Below are 20,829 nucleotides of genomic sequence, written 5' to 3' on the forward strand. Positions count from 1 at the left end.
ATCGGATGAGCTGACCTCAAGGCGTCAGCCTCCTGTCTTAGGTTGGTACCATAGTAATTGGATCTTACCCGTCATTGACTACCAGTCCAGTATACAGCCACACCTGTGTGGAGGTCTTCGTACCAGCGGGGGGGTGAGGTTCTTTGCCTCACCTCTGTTGGCCCCCAAATTTTAGCTGAACGATCATGACAAACAGAAGGGAGGAAGATACACCAAGCCAGCTGACGGCTCCTTTTGGAAAAATTGTACCACCGATGACACCATCAGTATAAATACCCTAACACTACCAGAAGTTGCTGCACCAACAGATAGTTCACAATGCATACAAGTGAGTTCACAATGCATATAAGTGATACATAGTCCAGGCAAGTTCTGCAAGCAGTTCAGTGATGGCTATTGCAGAAGCTGTAGATTGGTTTTATCTTTGTCTTCATGCACTGGGATGAAGATAGGAATTCTGGCAATAATGGCTAAAGAAAAATTATATAACATTATATAACATTCCAGAAGGCACTAAAAGAAAACAATTTTCTTAACAATTTACATTGTCTTCACTGAAGATAGGAATTCTGGCAATAATGGCTAAAGAAAAAATTATGTAACATTCCAGAAGGCACTAAAAGAAAACAATTTTCTTAACAATTTACATTGTCTTCACCGCACTGGGATGAAGATAGGAATTTTGGCAATAATGGCTAAAGAAAAAATTATGTAACGTTCCAGAAGGCATTAAAAGAAAACAATTTTCTTAACAATTTACATTATCTTTAAGAAAATTATTAAATATAATGAAAAGGAAAGGTGAAAGTAAACAAACAGATCTGTTAACCTCCTTTTTTGTTCACATTTTAAAACAATCTTCAACAGCTGTTTACCCAATTTAAATTAAACCATTTAAATCACGTGAATAAAAAAAAATTATTTGGATCCATTTTTTCATGAGCGCTCATCATATATGACATATGGACATACGTACATTCAAACACAAAACACAAGTGTGCACACATAATACATATGACACATAACATAATAGTAAAGGCCTTATAACATTTTACAGGTGAAATCTCCATTGCAATGTTTAAAAACTCTATAGTCAAAAAATAGAACTGATCAGCAAAACATTAACCTAGGTCTGTATGAGCTCAAAAAAAAAAAAAAAATATGGGAAAGGGCAATAATAAAATAGATATTGAAAAAAGCATTCTGGTTCTGTCGCAGATGTAAGAATAACCAAACTGGAGTTCTGGATATCACATCTTCTTTTTGGCCTGTAGAAATCACTTCAGTTAATCTGTCTGGAATCCAAATCAGCTGCTGTTCTCCCTGTGGAAACACATAAACAGACCCCCGATTCCAGGCAATCACTGGGTCAGGACCTTAGTTAATCTCTCTGGAATCCAAATCGGCTGCTGTTCTCCCTGTGGAAACATACAAACAGACCCCCGACTCCAGACAATTACTGGGTCAGGACCTTTCCATTGTCCTGTTAGAATATCCTTCCAAAGTACCTTGGGCTTATATACATTTTTTGGACACATATGCCTTTCCGCAGCACTAAGCCCTGATGAATCCAAATTTAAAAAGTTTAGAGTAAAAAGGGTTATTTTAAGTTTATCTTTGGGGAATATATACCCCTTCCCAATTCCTTCTTTTTGCTTTAATAAGTACATTTTAATAGTTTGATGAGCTCTTTCAACTATGCCTTGTCCCTGTGGATTGTATGGGATTCCTGTTATATGAGTAATGCCAAATGATGAGCAAAATTGTTTAAAAGAGGTAGAAGTATAACCAGGGGCATTATCTGTTTTTAACTGTTTTGGAACGCCCACAGTAGCAAAATTTTGTAAGCAATGAGCTATAACATCTTTAGTTTTTTCTCCGGCATGAAGGGAGCCCATCAAAAATCCAGAAGAAGTATCAACTGTAACATGCAAATATTTTAATTTTCCAAATTCTGGCAGATGTGTGACGTCCATCTGCCAAATATGGTTAGGTATCAATCCTTTAGGATTGACTCCAAGATTAACTTGTGGTAAAAAGGTCACACAATTTTGACATTGTTTTATTATTTGTCTAGCTTGTTCCTTAGTTATTTTAAAACGCTTTTGTAAAGTATTAGCATTGACATGGAACTTTTTATGAAAATTTATAGCTTCTTCTAGTGTAGAGAAAATATGTATGTCATGTGTAGTTTTATCTGCTAAATCATTGCCCAAACTAAGGGCTTCAGGCAATCCTGTATGTGCCCTGATATGTCCTATAAAGAATGGATCTTTTCTGTCCCAGGTTAGACTTTGTATAGTGGAAAGCAAAAAGAAAATAGTAGAGGAAGGGGAAATCCTACCAGCATCTTCAAGGGATACTATAGCATTAACTATATACTGACTATCGGAAGATAAATTAAATACAGAATTTTTAAACATCACAAAAGCCTGTAATACTGCCTTAAGCTCTACCTTTTGAGCTGATTGATTGGGTACTAAAAATGTAAAAGTTTGATCAGGTGTAACTATTGCTGCTGTACCATTATTTGATCCATCAGTGAATATATTTGGAGCATTCCCGATAGGTGTTTTTCTTGTCATTTTTGGAAAAATTACAGGATGTACTAATGGACAACCTAAGGCAGACACTGTCCCTAAGCCACATGCTTGTTGTTTAAACAGGGAGAGTGGTTCTAAAAATAAAGTTAGTTTCTTTTGACAAGTGGCTCCTGAATTGTGCCCAGCCAGACTGCGGCACTGTAGGCAGTTGAAAAAAAGTAAAAGATTGTTAGTTTTCAAAAATAAATAAATGTTTGAAGATCATTGAGATAATACTGAAGAATGACTCTTAAGCAAACAGTAATGCTGTCACAGTACAGTGAAGTAGAATTGAACCATGCTTTGAAAGTATAAAAAAAAATTATCAGTAAGCAGTAAATATCTGGTTATCACAAGTGGTAATAACTATGCTTATAAGAACACCATTTTGTCTAGGGTGAAGAAGTAGTCACCATTACTTCCCCCCCCCCAAATTTGCTCAGCAAGCAGTTTATCTCCAAAGTTTATGAAGGCTTTTCTACTTAGAAGACGGGGAAAAGAACATATATACTGCATTTCTCAGATTCAACAGATGATTGACAGTTATAAAATTTGGTTGCCATTGATGTGGAAAGAGTTGACTTCCTCTAGGAAGAAGCAAAGGGAATAAGAGGAGAGGAAAGGAAATTAAAATAAGAGATCTACTAGGCCACTTGATCCTGTAGTGGAGAAACTTGTCCCTGAAAAAGCAGTTTAGACATGTCAAGTATGTCTTGAAAACGATCCCCTAGATCATTGAAACTCAGTCAAAACAGTTTGCTTAGCCTGGCTCCTCAGTGATTGTCTTAATTTGGTATAGTGTTAGGAGATCCTTTTGGGGATGCTACATTGCACAAGTCCAGCAGGATCCAACTCTTCCCACACAGTTGCCTAAAGGTCAACAAGGAGTACCACCTGTTAAGATATGGTGTGTGTGGGAAGAGTTTTGCCGCTCCAGTTTTCCCAGGAAAGGAATATGAGATACAAGGATTCCTTCCTGTAGCAAAGTAGCTTACTTACCTCTGCTTTGCACTCCAGGGCACGTAGTAGGTTTTGACATCCTATAGGAGAACCTGGAGGTATCCAGTCTGAGTGGGAGTCATATAATTCCACTTGCTCCTTAGAAAAGGCAGGAATCCCATTGTGATCCTTCTCTCAAACTGAGCTTCCAGTATTAAGCAATTGGATCCTCAGACTAATTATTTTTAATTGAAATCCATAGATTTTTTTCCATACATTTTTTAAAGGTAAAAAAATCACACATAATTCTACTACCCTCTCATAATCTTCTGCTTCTGCAATGTTGTCTTATCTCTATTCCATATTTGAATATATAGATTATGAACGTACCCAATGTGTATGAAAATTTTAACCTATGCTGTTTGTCTTGAATAACAAAAATTTTAATGGAAAACACTGATGTAACCTTGATAAGTATTTAAATAAAGTGCTCGGTTTCTCATAAAAGCAGTAGTATGATTTGTGCTCTGTGAAACTGAAGTCACTAGCCAAATGGCTAATGAGCTCTTTAAAAATGGCAAGTCTCAAATGAGATGTACTATGAATATAAAATAGACAAAAAATACAAAATGTCTATTTTTTATATTGAACACATGTTGAAGTAATATACAATGTATTGAATTACAGAAAATACTAAAATTAAGTTCACCTATTTTTATTCCTTTTAATGTGGCTACTAAAATTCTAAATTACATATATGGCTTGCATTGTATTTCTATTATACTATGTTGATATAGACTATCATATACAGCTCTGGGATTTTAAAATTGGAAAAGATTCTAAAATTGCCATGATAAGGGAATGGATGAATCATCTTTAGTGTGTTTACTAGATAGACTATTATATAGCCTTTAAAATTACAGACATTTGGACAAATATGTGTGATGTTCTATCAAAGCACAATTTATGCCAGGCATGCCATAATTCCAGTGGCTCAGGAGGTTGAGGTAGGAGGATTGCAAGTTCAAAGCAAGCCTCAGCAAAAGCAAGATGCTAAGCAACTCAGTGAGACCCTGTCTCTAAATAAAATACAAAATAGGGCTGGGAAGGTGGCTTAGTGTTGAGTGCCCCTGAGTTCAACCCCCATGATAAGGGAATGGTACCCAGAAAAAGAAAAAGAAAGAAGGAAAGCATAATTTAAACTTACAAAAAAATTTTTTAATCTAGGAGAATTTTTCCAAAATACAAACTAGAAATATGTTCAGAAGGTAGGATTATAGGAGGATTTTTTTTCTTTTTTCCTTTATTTTCAAATTTAAAAATTGCCTTCATATATTTTTCACACTGAAAGATATAAGCTATAAAACCTAATTTGTTATAAGTCACTGCTTCATAAACTCAGATCAAGGTAAATAAGTGAACCCAATGTGTTAGTGTTCACAAGTTATTATGGGAAAAGGAACAAGCCTATGTCTTCTCTTCCATGGTTCAATGAGGAGAGTGAAACTCCAAAGGGATAGTTGATAATGTATATTGTGTTTGTAAAAGAATGAAGAACGAAAGAGGAACATTTACTTCTTTTACCACTTTGAAAGCTATAAAGAACAAATTAGAAAACTGAATCTTAAGTTTCTTTAAATAGAATTAAAGCTCTGAAAATAATGTACTGCATTTAAATACTTACTCTTGCTAAATAATTTTTTTTCACTCATAGATTCATGGTGTTGCTATCTAAAGTTGAGACATCATCAGAAGAAATCATGGAAATAATGAAAAATTTAAATAATATAAAGGTTTGACCTTTTTTTTTTTTGCATAGAATTTTTCATACTTCTGCTATCCCATTTGAAAAAGATAATAGGAGACTGAGCCCTCTCTGTAGGTCACCGTTACATTGTAATTTTGGTTCTGAATTTTACATTAAATTATTTGAGTGTATACAGAACTAAATTTAAAAATCTGTACATATATTATTTTGATGTATTAAGATTGATAAATATTGCTGATTTAAATTTTATTTATGCACATAAAGGACAGAAATGTCCAGGAAAGTAATTGTTAAATAATGATATGTAACTTTTTAACTTTTTAAATAAATAACAAGATTTAAAAAAAAAAAAAAAAGATAATAGGAAAGAATCCCCAGACTACAGAATCCCATCCAGTAAAGAATTTGCAAAGGATATGTTTAATTTGCTTTTCAAGGGAACTTCTCTGCTTATTTAAAATGACTTAACTATAATATTTTAGTAATTACTTGCTTTCTCACATTTAATAGTAAATTTACAGATTGTTTAATTTTAATTAATGTAGTTTTGTTCATATATTATAAGGCTTACAATAGTTGAACAACTATAAAATGTTAAATTTCCTCACAGAGAGTTTTAATTTTTCTAATGAAGGAAACTATATTATATTTTCCATGTCACTTACCATAGAAAATTCACTTATAGAGAATTTTTTTTAACTCATTTAAAATAACTTGCTTTTAGGCTTTAGAGGGCAATAGAGAGCTTGAAAATCTCATTAGTATCTCCCGTTCATCATGTTTCTTAAAAAGAGAAGTGGAGAAAACCAAAGAACTAGGTAAGAAAAAAAATTTTTTTTAATTTATTTTTTTAAAAAAATAAATGACAGCAGAATGCATTACAATTCTTATTACACGTACACAGCAGTTTTTCATATCTCTGGTTATACATAAAGTATGTTGACACCAAAGGTAAGAAAAATTTATGAGTTTTCAGTAATAATTTCAGTAATAATAAGATAAATCTCTTAATTTTTCTCAAATTTAAATTTGATAGACTTCTTTATATATGCACCACTATGGCCATGTGAAAGAAATACTATTTCTTTTATATATAAGACTCCATTTTTCTTTTATTTGGGGGACTACTCTTTAATGTGAAGGAAAAGATTGTTACCTTGGAAATTGCAAGTAGACTTCTTTTATGTGGAGCTCATTTTTAAAAGGAGATATTTAATAAGGCATTGCATTTTGTACTTGATACCTATAGATAGGTATTGTTTTGAATTCTTTTTTCTCATGAAATTTTTTCTTCTAAGTAATGAGAAATTCTTCACATTCCATTTTAATTCTTTTACAGGGGTGGGGGGTGCCAGGTACTGGGAATTGAACTCAAGGCACTTGAACGCTGAGCCACATCCCCAGCCTTATTTTGCATTTTGTTTATAGAGAGGGTCTCACTGAATTGCTTAGCTCCTCGCCATTGCTGAGGCTGGCATTGAATTTGCAAACCTTCTGCCTCAGCCTCCTTAGCCTCCTTAGGCATCCATTTTAATTCTTAACATGATGTTTTTGTTTTTGTTTTTTAGTGACTAAAATAAGAAAACAAAAGCTGTGTGAAAAGAATTCAGTACTTCCTCACAAAGGTAAAGGGCTGTGTTTTATTGCATAAAGAGATGGTTTTATTTTATTGCATAAAGAGATGCTTTCATCTCATTTCATCAAATAAAACCAATCATTGTGAGTCCCTTTTAGTGTATTCTTAAGACTACGAATCTCATCTCTCATCTGAAAAACCTTATATTTCATTTAGCAGAAGACCAAGTCCAATAAAATCATCTTCCCTGATGATTCAATTTTTAAATATTCTAAAATAACAGTTTTAAATTTTGTCCTTTTATTAAAATTCCTTTTTCAGAACCCAGACAATTGGAACAATGCATTAATTAGCCCATTTCATCCCATCATCCCAGATGTGAAGCACTTATAAAAACTTTAAATGAGCAACAAATATACCACTTATGGTAACTTTGAAATAATATTTAAATATCTATTATGTTTGCAGAATTGACAATTTAGGACTTAATGAGTTAACATACCAGTGTTTTTAATGGTGAATTAGAAAGACATATAAACATTAAAAGTTACTTTTTAAGCAGTGTCCTGGAAACTTTTAAATCATTAATGACATTGTGACATTTCAACTATTATGCCTCTGAGCATTTCACAGTATGGGAAACTCAATTAGAAGTTTGTTTTTGCTTGTTTGTTTGTTTGTTCTTTTTAGCTATACTGACAGTAGAATGTATTTTGACATATCATACGTACCTGGAATACTTCTTCTCATTTTTGTGGTTGTACATGATGTACAATATATGACACTGGTCATATATTCATATAAGAATATAGGAAAATCACGTCTGACTCATTCAGTTGTCTTTGCTATTCCTGTCCCCTCATCTTTCCTTCATTCCCCATTGTCTAATTTGGTAATCTGGTGAAGCACCCCCCTTCTAAACCCACCCCCACTCCACCCCTGTTTATTGTGAGTTAGCATCCACATATCAGGAACATTCAGCCTTTGGTGTTGGGATTGGCTTATTTACTTAGCATGATAGTCTCAGGTTCTGTCCATTTACCTACAAATGCCATAATTTCATTCTTCTTTATGGCTGAGTAATATTCCATTGTGTGTAAGTACCACATTTTTTGTATCCATTCATCTGTTGAAGGGCACGTAGATTGGTTCCATAGCTTAGCTATTATGAATTGGGCTGCTATAAACATTGATGTAGCCACATCACTATAGTATGCTGATTTTAAGTCTTTTGGATATATGCCAAGGAGTGGGACAACTGGGTCAAATGGTGGTTCCATTTCAGGTTTTCTGAGGAATCTCAATCCTGCTTTCCAGGGTGGTTGTACCGATTTGCAGTCCCATCAGCAATGTATGAGTGGACCTTTTTCCCACATCCTTGCCAACATTGTTACTTAAATTCTTGATAATTGTCATTCTGACTGAAGTGAGATGAAATCTCAGTATAGTGTTATTTTGCATTTCTCTTTCAATTACAAGTTTTTAAGTTCCCATAAGAAATATATATCTGTATCTCAGGAAGGAAATAATCATGGACTATAAAATATTAAAACCTTTAGACCAACTCTTTAAAAAGAGTGATCATTTTAATATTACTGACATGGATGCTATTCAGTAATCTTTGCAAGTGGAGTTAGGCCTTGACTCACCATATTGTAGTCTGCCATTTTTAATTATCAGTTACTACCATTGATTGAGTACCAGTTTCCAACACTAGGATCATCATTTCTTTATAGCAACACTGCAAGATAGCTTTTTTCATTTTATCATTATAGACAAGAAACAAACACCAAAAACATTAAGTAACTTGCCCAAAGACACTGCTACTTATGTTACAGAGCAGGAATTCCAACTAAGGATCAGTATGACCTCAGAAACTATGGTCTTTTCATTATTTCATGTTTCTTCCTGAAACAAATGAAATCATCCAGTCATCTCAGCTTCTAGATATAAACTTCATAACTAAAACTGGTTCAACCAAACCAATATGCATTAGAATGTGCCCAGGATTCCAGTCAGATCCAAAAGCCATTCCAGACCCTCCAAAGCTCTTGTGGAAAGTGAGTGAAGCAGGCTTTGTGAGCCCTTTCATTAAAGGCATCTAATTTATATGTGATCCCCAAAATTTAAGAATATTTAGAATTTAGAATATTTAAGAATATTTAGTTTAAAACAATATTTTGTTTAAAAAAGTTGATTGTTTCAGCTAAGAATAAGCTTGGAATCTCTCTCCTCGATTAGAATGTATAACTGTTTCAGTCTTTCCTGACTTGACAAGTTTTAGAGAATCATAATGTAAAATTTATATTGTTATTTCCCAACTGAAAGAAACCTTTCTCTGTAAATTCTATCCCAATAGTATGGTTTTTGAAATCTGTAATTCCCTAGAACTCACTAGAATTATACTCCATATAGTTGGCATTACCAACAGTTTTGAGAAATAAGGAAGGGAAAATACTAGAAAAAAAGTGAATGTAAAGAAATTTTTTCAGAAGTATTCATCTGTCATTAAAACATTTTTCCTTCCAGGGGATAGGTACTTTTGTAATCTTTTTATTCATTATACCTCAGTTCTTGGTGTATTTATGGAAGATCAGCTTTAACTGTTTTCTGTTATTTAGACATTAAGACTAACTTGTCCATTATTAGGTTTTCCCCAAAGGGATGAGTTTTATTCATTCATAAAGGAAATTATATTATTAATCAATGTTTTTGAATTTCTAATAAGTGTTGATTACTTGGAGCTTAAATAAAAACTGAATTTTTTAAATTACATAATACATATTAATAGATATTTTTATATATATATTATTTATCACCCTCCATTTGTATTTCTTAGCAAGAATTACATTAGCTCTGTTATTTCCTGAGGTATTTAAAACTTCACTACCTTTTTGACTAATGTTGAAAAACTACTGCTGCCTGAAAAACAGATAAGTTTATTTTCTTTGTAATTTGAATTTGAGCCATATAGGTTTACTGAGTGCTTTTCCCACCTCTTTTTCTGGTTTCTATCATGTATATTTTTAGTTTGGGGGGTTTTGTTGTTGTTGCTGTTGTTAAAGATGATGAATATACATAAACACAAGCATAGGCACACATACATATAATTTTTTTACTAAGCTAACAACTTTCACCCCTTCCTGTTCATAAATTCATTTTAAGAGAACTTAAAATTTAAGTTTAAAGGGTTTTTTTGACATCTTAAACTTGCTTGCTTTATATGTTCCTTATTTTGAGATTTGTCTTTCAGCTTTTATACAAATGTCTACTTTATTTATTTTACTATATAATTACCAAGAATTGTTTAAATTTTAAAATGATCGAGAATCTTCATAACATTATAAATTATATAAAATAAAAATCAGTCTTCTAGTAAGTACTGGATTTGCTTCATTTAGATAATCATGAAAATGAGAATAAGCCAATTAATGTTCTACTATCAAAAGCAGGTCACTCAGATTCTTCTTTTTCTCTCTTTCTTTTTTTTCTTTTGGTGGGGCAGTCCTTCAGATTCTTATAAAATTCTCCTAGAATAATTAAAACATATAATACCAGGAGAATTACAACAATTTTGTTATCATTCCCTCTTCAAATGGGTCTTTTACTTCTACTTGTTTTTTCATTATTACAGGAAGAAGAGTATAATTACAACACTCTAGTGTTTTAAATAAATAGACATATTCCTAAGGCTTTATATAACTTATTCAAGAGAAATTTAAAACACACACCATAACTTGAAAATGTACACTGAAATTTTTGTGGTTTTCAGAAGAACTCGATCCTGTAAATGAGGGAATGCCTTCCTAAAGTATATGAATATAAGGATCTCTGCTGAAGACAAGTTTCTTAAACAAAGAAAGGCTTCTTTTTTTTCAGTTACTTAGAAGTAAGCCTGACTTCACTTTCCCTAATAATATTGGCTTTATGACTATTAGGAAAATAATGAAATGAAAGGTCCTTTTTCTTTTACATTTGGATGTGAATTTTCATAATTATTTTAAATTTGTTATGCTGAAGATTTAAAACATATGACCATTCAATGGGTTGATACAGATAGAATGTCACATTATCATCACATGGTAAGGCATGAAATTTATTTGCTTTAAATAATCAACCTCTACTTAAAACAACTTGATAGAGATACTTCTTAAGTCAATAGATGGCATTCTTAGTACTTAGTACTCTAGTTTTTTCTGAAGATAGTAGAAAATGCCATCATTGTTTGTCCGTGTCCAGTACTTCCAATAAACAAAATGTTTTTGAAAAGAATGTAAGCAAATTGTAGAGCAGTTGCCAAGATATGAAATCCAAACACTTAGCTTCAGTCCAAAACACATTTTATCTGTTTTGAGAATAATTGTGTAGGTTGTAGTATGCATATTTTAAATGAAACATAATCATCTGAACTTTGCATTGTTTAAAAAAGTTGATTGTTTCAGCTGTTTGTAATAGAAAATATTTCAAAATTTTTAACTCTGGTGTTGTTTTTTTTTTTAAACAGCATAAATCTAATGTTCCTGTCTTCTTTAGTTAATTTACTGTGTTCTTGTATTGTAAAATTCAATCTTGGTTATAGGATTTAAGTTTATCAGATTCTTAATCTACAGGATAAATTTTAAATTCCAGTTCTAAGACTATAAAATAGTTTGATATTGTCTTTTCATTCTTACCACCCACTGAAGTATTTTTTAAACATAAAAATATGTTGTCCTTTTCCCACTCAGTCTTGAAAAAGTATTCATCATATCAGCCAAATCATTTTACTCCCAGAAGACTTCTACCCTTTTGGTTTTTTCTATTATATCTTGACATTAAACAATATCTTTTTTCAAACAGATACTTCCATTTTTAAAGCACTGAGGTTTGAAGTTTAGACATGATGAGTTTTAGGAGAAACAACAAAAATTTCCCCTTATGCTTTAAGATTCTGGATTTATCTGGAGATGAAAACAATGGAGGTATTAATTTTGGTAGCACAAATATACATTAATGTACACCATAGTCCTTAGCTCTGTATAAGGATTCAGCTGTCATATATGCTGTATGTGGGTCATACATTTCCTATCAGTAATGTTAATGCTCTTGCTTTACACTATTCATCACTATTTGGGGGGTATAGTACAGCTGCTGAAAATGCTTACTTGATATTTGTCTAGGATTTCAGGAAAAGCAAACTGGCTTATTACTTCACAAAATCTTTTTAATAATTTCTCCCATGACTTAATTTCTTATACCTTTACTAGAAGTATGATAATTTTTCTTTTTAATATAATCAGTAAAAAATGTTTAAACTATAGATTTGGACTCACTTAATAGCAATTATGTGTTTAAGAGGTGTAAATAACTTGCTAGCAGACACTACAAATATCCAGGTGCTGTGTATGTGCTGATGACAACAAAATTGAAAAGAAAGACTGTAATAATTCTGACTGGTTTTCTCTGCAGAAGATATTGATTATTTGTGTGTGGTGAGAGATTTGGAAAATTCAATTAAAGGAGTTGTGCAAAGGTTTCATAAATTTTCCTTCTACAGCGTGTACACAGACATTGTTGCGTATTAAATCAATGCAGCACTTCACAATATATTTTCTTTGAAACATAAAAATAAATAACATTTAAACAGTTCTGCTTACTACAGAAACAAATTTTATTTTCTGTGAAGCATTTAGTCATGTGCTATCACTGACTCATACACATTTGCCAGCTGTAACAAATTTTATAGACATTTTCCCTGGAGACAGATCTCACATACTATGAATTTTTAAATGAGCAAATGGTGAAGAAGGGATGTCAGCAATATAAAAATTGATCAGTTAAAAGATAAAAGCATAAGTAAAGAGATTTGTATGGTAGTCTTAATAGGTTTTATTAAATAAAAATACTATAAAAAGACAGTAATGAATAGACTGAAGACTAACTGTTCTTGAGGTGCAGAAAAATTATTCGGGCACATTTATAGAAATTGGTTTTCTGTCATCTGACAGGTGAACATTTTTTTCCAATCTTAACTCTAGTTTAAAAAGTACCCCCTTTAAGAGTTAGATAAATTATGTAAGTGGTTTATGTATTTTAAATACATATATAATAAAGTAGATATTTATAGTATTATATAACTAATTATATAGCTAAAAGCAGGACTTGTATAATAAGTAAATATTAGGTGATTTTTTTCCCTGAAGCTCAGACCTCAGGAAGGAGGAGAATGGTCGTTTTTATTCATACTTCATACCATATGCTTCAGCCCGCTGCAGTCTCTTTCAGTATTCCAGGCCTCCCTGCTGCTTCTTCCTCTCCTAGATTGCTTTTTCTTCTTGTCTAGCAAACTCATGCTTATCCTTTAAGGTCAGCCTCAGATGTCCCATTCTCTGTGGAGCTCTCTCTCCCCAGCTCTCCTAGTTAAAGCCAAATTGCTTCATCTTCTAGGCTCCCACAATATTTGTGTGAATATTTCTAAATGTATCTTGTTGGAATGCATTGTAATTCTCTAGTTACAGGGCTCTCCCTGGGCTCCTCTTTAGCAAAGTCTTAATCTCTATTGTAGCCCCAGACCTCAGTATGGAATCTGGAGAGAAGATCAGATCGCAGTGCAATGAGTATGAATGGCCATTCTTAGAATTTTTTAAAAGAATTATCTAATTATTTTCAAATACTTGAAAATTACTCTGTTTGCATGCCTCATTAATGTAATGCTGATTGAATACCTATTATGAACTAGGTATTGTTCTAGCTTTAGGGATACACTGACAAACAAGACAGACACTATCCTGCTCAGGAATATAGAATCCTCCACATACAACAAGTAATCATAATAAAGCATAAAGAGTATACTAACAGTGGTAGTAAGCATATATTATAATAAAGTTCTGGCTCTTATAATAAAATTTTAAATGTATATTCCAAAATAGAAACAGGCTAATCAGGTATTGACATGAAAATTTATAGCCCCACAGCTATTTATCGTGTAAAATAAAACTTTAGGTTATTTTTAATTTTCATTTTGATTCAATATTTATTCTGCATAATATAGAGTTACAAGTTACTTTGAACTGTTTTCTGAAAAAAATCTTTCTTCTTTCATATAGAATTATGTCATCTTGACAGCTACGAATTCCTTAAAGCCATTTTAAAAAGAGGTACTACTTTACTTTTCTAATTCAGCTTAACTTTGTTGGATTTTTCCTGTGTTGTTCAAGTGAAAACATTTTATTTGCATTATCAGATATGATACTGTCTTTCTATACGAAAAGATACATGAGCTTTGGAGTTTTAGTTGAAATTTATTCTTGTAAACAACAGAAGAGCAGTCTGACAAGATCTGTGAGTTAAATGCTGATTGAAAAAGCACAATGTAAAAGAGGGCACATTTTTAACTATAAGAGGATCCTTAATTGAGCACCTTTGGTATAAATATCTAAATAGATATTGACAAATAGATTGTAGTTTTCATAGGACACATCTGACTGAAGAAGATATAACCAGCCTATTAAATTTGGAAATGTGCTAATAATTTCCAATTAAGTAAATAATTTTATACTAATTGTATCTTTTCTTCAAAACAATTCCTATTGATTCAGCAATACATATGATAGTTTATCATATCTTATTGTAAGTAATTAGCTAGAAGCAATATAAGTCATGATGTGACATTAGCGTTTAGTGTACCTGTTAACTCAAGGTTCTCATTAGGAATTGGTATTATCCCACTGGCATCAATATTAAAAGATTTTTAGAAGCTAACCAGATGTTGCCTGCTATTTCTTAGAATATAATTCTTTCTTTTTTTTTTCCCTAAGAAAATTCATTTCTTTGGAAATATCTCAAGCGATTGATTTTAGCCTAACAAACAAGTTGTTTTTAAAATAATTGCAAGCCATCTTACATAGAAAATTATGTCACTTTTATTTATCAAAATGTTGTTAATACAATAAATAATTGTTTATAATAATGGCTAACATTTATTGAGTATATTTTTTTGTGCCAAGCACTATTATAAGCACTGTATACATATCTTTTTAATCTTCACAATAACTTGCGAGGTAGATACAGTTATTATCTTTATTTATAGGTGAGGAAAGTGAAGCACAAAGAAGTTAAGTATTTTCTCCCAGAAGAAACAAAGACAGAAAGCCAGGTCAGTAAACTGAGTTGTCTGGTTCCACTTAACCACTACTTAGTAATAATCTACAAATGTCAGGTTTCACTACTAGTCAAGGATTTTGTATCCTGTTAAGAAAGATTAATACACTCAAACACACATATAAGGTTAAATATTTTATAGAATTTCTGACCCATGAAAATTCCAACAGAGAACTATTATGTTAGATGGTGTTCATTAACACATATTCACAGCCATATATTTAGCAAATGAACATACTCATTTATATGATAGTCTCATTAATAAACTATGGGAAACTGGAGTACTGATAATAACTTTGTGTTCAGGGATGCTAATAGAGGTCATCATATTTTAGAGGTAGGTTTTTAATTTTTATTACTTTTTTAAAAATCTTTGATTTGAGTAAGCAGGGATTGAACTCAGGGGCACTCAACCACTGAGCCACATCCCCAGCCCTATTTTGTATTTTACTTAGAGACAGGGTCTCACTGAGTTGCTAAACACCTCCCCGTTGCTGAGGCTGGCTTTGAATTCGCAATCCTCCTGCCTCAGCCTCCCAAGCCACTGGGATTACAGATGTGCACCACTGTGCCCAGCTTGAGTAATACTTTAAAGAAATTAGAAAGAATTAAGGTTGAACTACCATGCAACTCCCCTTTGAGAAGTCAAAGAGAAAAATGACAGTTAAATACATACAAAGATTTTATCTTCAAGGCATTTCCTTGGTTTCTTCTTTTGACTGTTTCCTTCTTACTCCGGGAACTTTCTTCATGATCTCAAGTCATTCATCTTAGTGAAAAAGAGATTTCCAAATCTATTTATGACCTCTCTTACTGAGCTACAACCCTATAATCTTACTACCATACTGATTTCATCACTTACCCTATGGAATGATGCATAACTTTCTAGCAGTTATGCATCATTCCATAGGCTTAAGAGCGTAAACTATGTTCAGAGGTTATATGATCTGGTAGCCGTTGGGAAGTCACAGAGACAGAGAATTTTAAGTCTAGACTCTTCTTTCTAAGAGGTCTGGCCAATAGCAAGTACAGATAAGGATTGTGAGTCCCATAAGGATGAAAGTATCAACCTAATTAGTGGAGGAATTGATAAACCTCCAACATGGAAAGACCTCTGGCAGAAGCTTGGAGTAGCTGAAGTGGATTATGCCTTAAAGCAGAAATGGAATCTCCCATACCAAATCTAAAAACCTTAAATTCTGTGCGCTCGAAGAAACTGAGAGGAAAGCTCAATCTTGAAATAGGCCACAAGTCCACATGCCTCTAAGGCCATGAAGAACATAGACCTGCCTTAAATGCATGATTGTTAGTAGGTGTGTTATTACCACGTGATAGTAGGAAGTACAAAAGCCCATTGGACTGGGAGAAGATAGTGATAACAACATGAACAAAAAGGGCAAAGAAGCATGATGATGTAAAGGTAGATTCAGACCCATCATTGAGAGTTACGGTCACCAAGCTAATATGTTTGGGTTTTATTTATTTGACAGAAGTGAGCCAGTAAAGATCATTATGAAAGTAATAATCAGAAACGTTTTAGAAAGAATAATGTTAATGTAGTTGCTCTGAAGGATGAATGCTACCACTCCTTAATGTGCTATGACATATGTCACATTGATCAAAGTATTTCATTTTGCTGGATCCTAGATTTAACCATAAAATCTTAACAGTTCTTCCAGCAGCCATGATCCATTGATGAAACATCTTTGCAGGGTCTGGCTCTGTTTTTGTTGTTGTTTTTAAAGAAAATCAAGATTTGATTAGGTGTCCAACACCAATTCTACTACATACTTAGCTCTGTGACCTGAATGATGCAGTTCGTTCCTCTAAGTGTTGATTATAAAATGGGACTAATATTTGCCTTGTGAAAGTGTACAAAATAATTAGCTTAATACCTCCAGCATAGTAACTAATAAATGATGGCCTCCCTTTGCCATGCAGTATTATCATTAGCTCTAACAATTGTATCAGTATTCTATAAAGATATCAAGTGAAACCTAGAGTGCTTAAAATCTTCTACTGAAATGCAAACCAGACTATAAAACAAAGATTTGGCAAAAATAAGTTGTCAAGTTGGCATCCCATAAGACAGGGAATAGAATAATGTGGACTTTAGCGAATAGGGAAATGTAAGGGCCCACTGTGTAGTACTTCTTCATTGATGCTAACGTAAGCAAAGAAAAAAGAAAGAGCCACATGCCTAATGGGAGTATATGCCATCATTTGCCAACGGCTGCTTTCTTCTCCCAAGGCCAAATAAGACAAGAACCTCTACCACCACTAGGAGTCCCCAGAGGGACACACTCTGAATAGGAATGTATTACAGTAAACACTTTCCCCTGCTTTGGCAGCTGTTGGGGGAAACACCTGCTGATAGTCCCTTAAGGCTTATAGTCAAAGGCATATAAATTTGGTGTTTTCAGTAGGTCATGTGGAGTTTTAAAATTCTCCTGAAAGTATCTCATGTAAGTATCTTCACATAAACTGAAAAGGCCTGTGTCATAGTCACAAAATTATTTATGAAGATGAATCTTGCTTAGATGACTCAAAAATAAACATATGAGAAGTTACCAGTATCTAAACTAAGTATTGAATTACATGATATATGAGTGTTTAAATTATTTCTTAAGTGATGCACGAGATTATGTTCATTTAGAAACTCTTGATGATGTAATAATCACCTTTTATATCTTGCAGGCACTTAGAAGAAATGCTCTCACTATGAGTACAACTACTGCATCTGCCTGATCATATTTAAAGGAACAGAAGAAATATTTGTAATTAATCTGCCCAGCTCATAGCACTAGGCAGGTGCAAGTCTAGATAAAATTTCTTGCAGCTAATTTAAACTTTCTACACACACCAATAGATAATCTTAATGTAAATATTACATTTCTTCTTGACCCTTTAATGTAAGCCAGCATGTAGAGGAGAATCTTGACATACATTCTGTATCATGGATGTTTTTGTGTACTGTTAGCATTTGTGGATAGTTACTAAAGTATGTTTGAAAATGGTTCTACAACTGCTAGAGCTATATATTTTCCTGGAACTCAGATTAAATCTAATGGCGAGTTAAACTGGGGACCACTTTTCCCACTTAAAGCCTCAGGTACTTATTAATTTATAGGTTTTTTTAAATGCTTAAAAACTTATTTAGGAGATGGAGATGTGGCTCAAGCAATAACGTGCTCGCCTGGCATGCGTGTAGCCTGGGTTCGATCCTCAGCACCACATACAAATAAAGAAATAATAAAAAATTCTCTCTCATTTAGAAGCTTATTGTGTAACCACTACCTCAGGGATGAGTTTTATTATAATATGCTTGTTTTTTCTATGCTTGTATTTTCAAAGTTTTAAATTCCATACATTTTGTAAAATATTATAATGTATTTTTAGTACATACGTTTAAATATGAAGTTGGTTTTTAGCTCAATTAAACAGCCTCCAATAAATTAAAAAGACCTTTATTATGAGACAGTATGTAATCTTTTCCAAATTATTTAAATTATTTATTCTGTATTGTTTTTATTACCATTTATTTGTATTGTTGCTCACAAAATGAATCAGTATCTAAACTAGGTACTAAATTACATGGCAAGTGGATGTTAAAATCATTTAATTGATGCATGAGAAATACGTTGATTTGGAAATTAATTCATAATGATGACATAATCATCTTTTATATCCTGCAAGCACTTAGAAAAATCACAAAATGTCTTTGTGTGTTAATGCATGTTGTGTTACTAGGGATGGCTCCCTGGGCCTGACATATGCTAGGCAAACACTCTACTATTGAGCTACACCCCCCATCCCTGAATATATCATAGCTTGATAACATACATTTTTTTAAAAGTCTATATTTTTCTTGACCATTTCTAGAGGGAGCAAATGTTCTTCTCAGAATTTGTGTATCATTTGATGTCATGAAAATAAAAATACCATAGTATTTTTAAAACCTTAACAAGGTGGAAAATAACCCATTTTCCGCTTAAATTCAGATTCATGTCTTTTTTTAAACTATTAATATAGGTGCTAAATAGTAATCCAATTAACTATTAAACCTAATTGTCTTCATTAGTGATTTTCTTGGCACTATTTAAATGTCTTAAGATAATCGTCTGCTAAATATTAAGAATACTTTAAAATAAACAAAACCTCAGGATATAAGTCAAAACATTTTGTAAAGTAACCTACATTAGTTAGGAAACAAAGGGTTAAGAAGTAGATTGGTTTCATATATAATCCAAGTTATGTAGGTATGTGCTTAATACTCTTAAACCAGTTACTGTATGTTTGACCTCTTGATATACTAAGCTTTTGCCTTTCAGAACAGCTGGGCTGCTAAGAATCATTTTCCAGTTCTCTTCATTGTAGATCAGATGACTCTCGCTTTATCACCCTTAGAGGCTGCATGAAGGACAAAGCAGAAAAATCCACACACAAAACTAATGTTTATATGGGGGGAGGGGAAAGGGGGATATACTTGGCCCTGATCTTCCAATGAACATAACAGAAGAGAGACCAATTGAGACTTGAAACCATTGTGTTACTCTAACCGTTATTTAGTTACAACCTATCCATCTCTTAGTCTTATCTATTGAACAGAGAGGCTACTTTGGCTGCCTTGACTTTTGTAAATGTTTCACTCACTTATTTGTGGTTTATCATTTGGACAGAATGCTACATCGGGATTTTTTCCCCCTCCCTAAAGCCTCAAGGGAAAAATGACTTCTGTTTGCTTCATATGTGATACATAACACTTCTCCCTATTCCTCCCTATTCTCTTCCTTGCTTAAAGAAGCAAACCTAGGTCTATTGGCAATGGGGGAAACTGCACTTCTTAGAAATGCTTCTTCCCTCTATGGAAATAACATAGAAATGCTCATTTTTTGATAGACACATAGTGAAAAAAGTGAGATTTTTATAAAATTTTGACTCATCTAAATATATTAGAACATTCCTATAATCCTTAATCTAGCTGAAATGCTTTGGAATAGCCCACTTCTGTGATTTTTATATTAACATTTAAAATTTTTTTTTCTAGTTATACATGACAGAATGCATTTTGTTTCATTGACTTATGTGATCTTATTAATTCATCACTGGATATACTTGGTATTTTAGAACCTAATTTTTTAATCTTATTAATTCATCACTGGATATACTTGGTATTTTAGAACCTAATTTTTTAAAGTCAAAATATTAGTTTTTAATATGAGAGATACTGGACTTATAATTGCGGTAAGTCTCCTTAGAAGCTATAATGTAATTTGATGATGATTTAGATTAAATCATCTAAAAAGTGTATTATTATTTATAGAATTTACCACTATAAGACACCCTGAATACAAGTGTTACGGGTATATTATTTATATAATACTTTTATTTCAAATAAGTTTCTATACTGCAGTTATTTAGAACTCAGAATTTTCTCATCACTAATATAAATCAACATCCTATGTTAAATGCAAACACACTATTATAAAAAAGGCAATACCAGCCAGCCAAGATGCTGACATTTGGGCACAGTGATTACAGATGGTGACCATGGACAGTGATGTTCCTGCTGAATCGGCAGTGACTCAAGGCTGCTTTTCTGTGCTGACCTGCCCTCTTGTGTCTTTATGCACATTTACTCTGAGAAAGAAATACTTCTCGATTTTTGCTTTGTCTAAACCCACTTTCTTTATCAGACTTAGGCTGAAGACTAGCTTGTACCCAGAACCAAATTCTTTTTGGTATGACTGTTTAAAAATACTTCTGAATATGCTTCAATGGCTACCTTATGAAAAAAATATACTCAGTTTTTAAAAAAAAAAAGG

The 20,829-nt window shown here is 32.7% G+C and overlaps 1 protein-coding gene across 2 annotated transcripts in view; it reads left to right on the top strand.

Annotated features, from left to right (window-relative positions):
- Itgb3bp (integrin subunit beta 3 binding protein) overlaps positions 1-18,692 on the top strand; it is a 54,906-nt gene extending 36,214 nt beyond the window's left edge. Inside the window, exons 5-10 of one of the 2 annotated variants that reach the window (XM_076860260.2) lie at positions 5,236-5,314; positions 6,014-6,107; positions 6,858-6,914; positions 13,951-14,001; positions 14,934-14,999; positions 17,702-18,692. In XM_076860260.2, the coding sequence (XP_076716375.1) occupies positions 5,236-5,314; positions 6,014-6,107; positions 6,858-6,914; positions 13,951-14,001; positions 14,934-14,962 (310 nt within the window). In that variant the 3' untranslated portion in view covers positions 14,963-14,999; positions 17,702-18,692. The remainder of the gene's footprint in view (positions 1-5,235; positions 5,315-6,013; positions 6,108-6,857; positions 6,915-13,950; positions 14,002-14,933; positions 15,000-17,701) is intronic. The other variant, XM_076860261.2, reaches the window with a different exon arrangement.
- The last annotated feature ends 2,137 nt before the right edge of the window (positions 18,693-20,829 follow it).

Source organism: Callospermophilus lateralis, chromosome 7 (assembly GCF_048772815.1).
Source record: "Callospermophilus lateralis isolate mCalLat2 chromosome 7, mCalLat2.hap1, whole genome shotgun sequence".
Taxonomy (NCBI): domain Eukaryota; kingdom Metazoa; phylum Chordata; class Mammalia; order Rodentia; family Sciuridae; genus Callospermophilus; species Callospermophilus lateralis.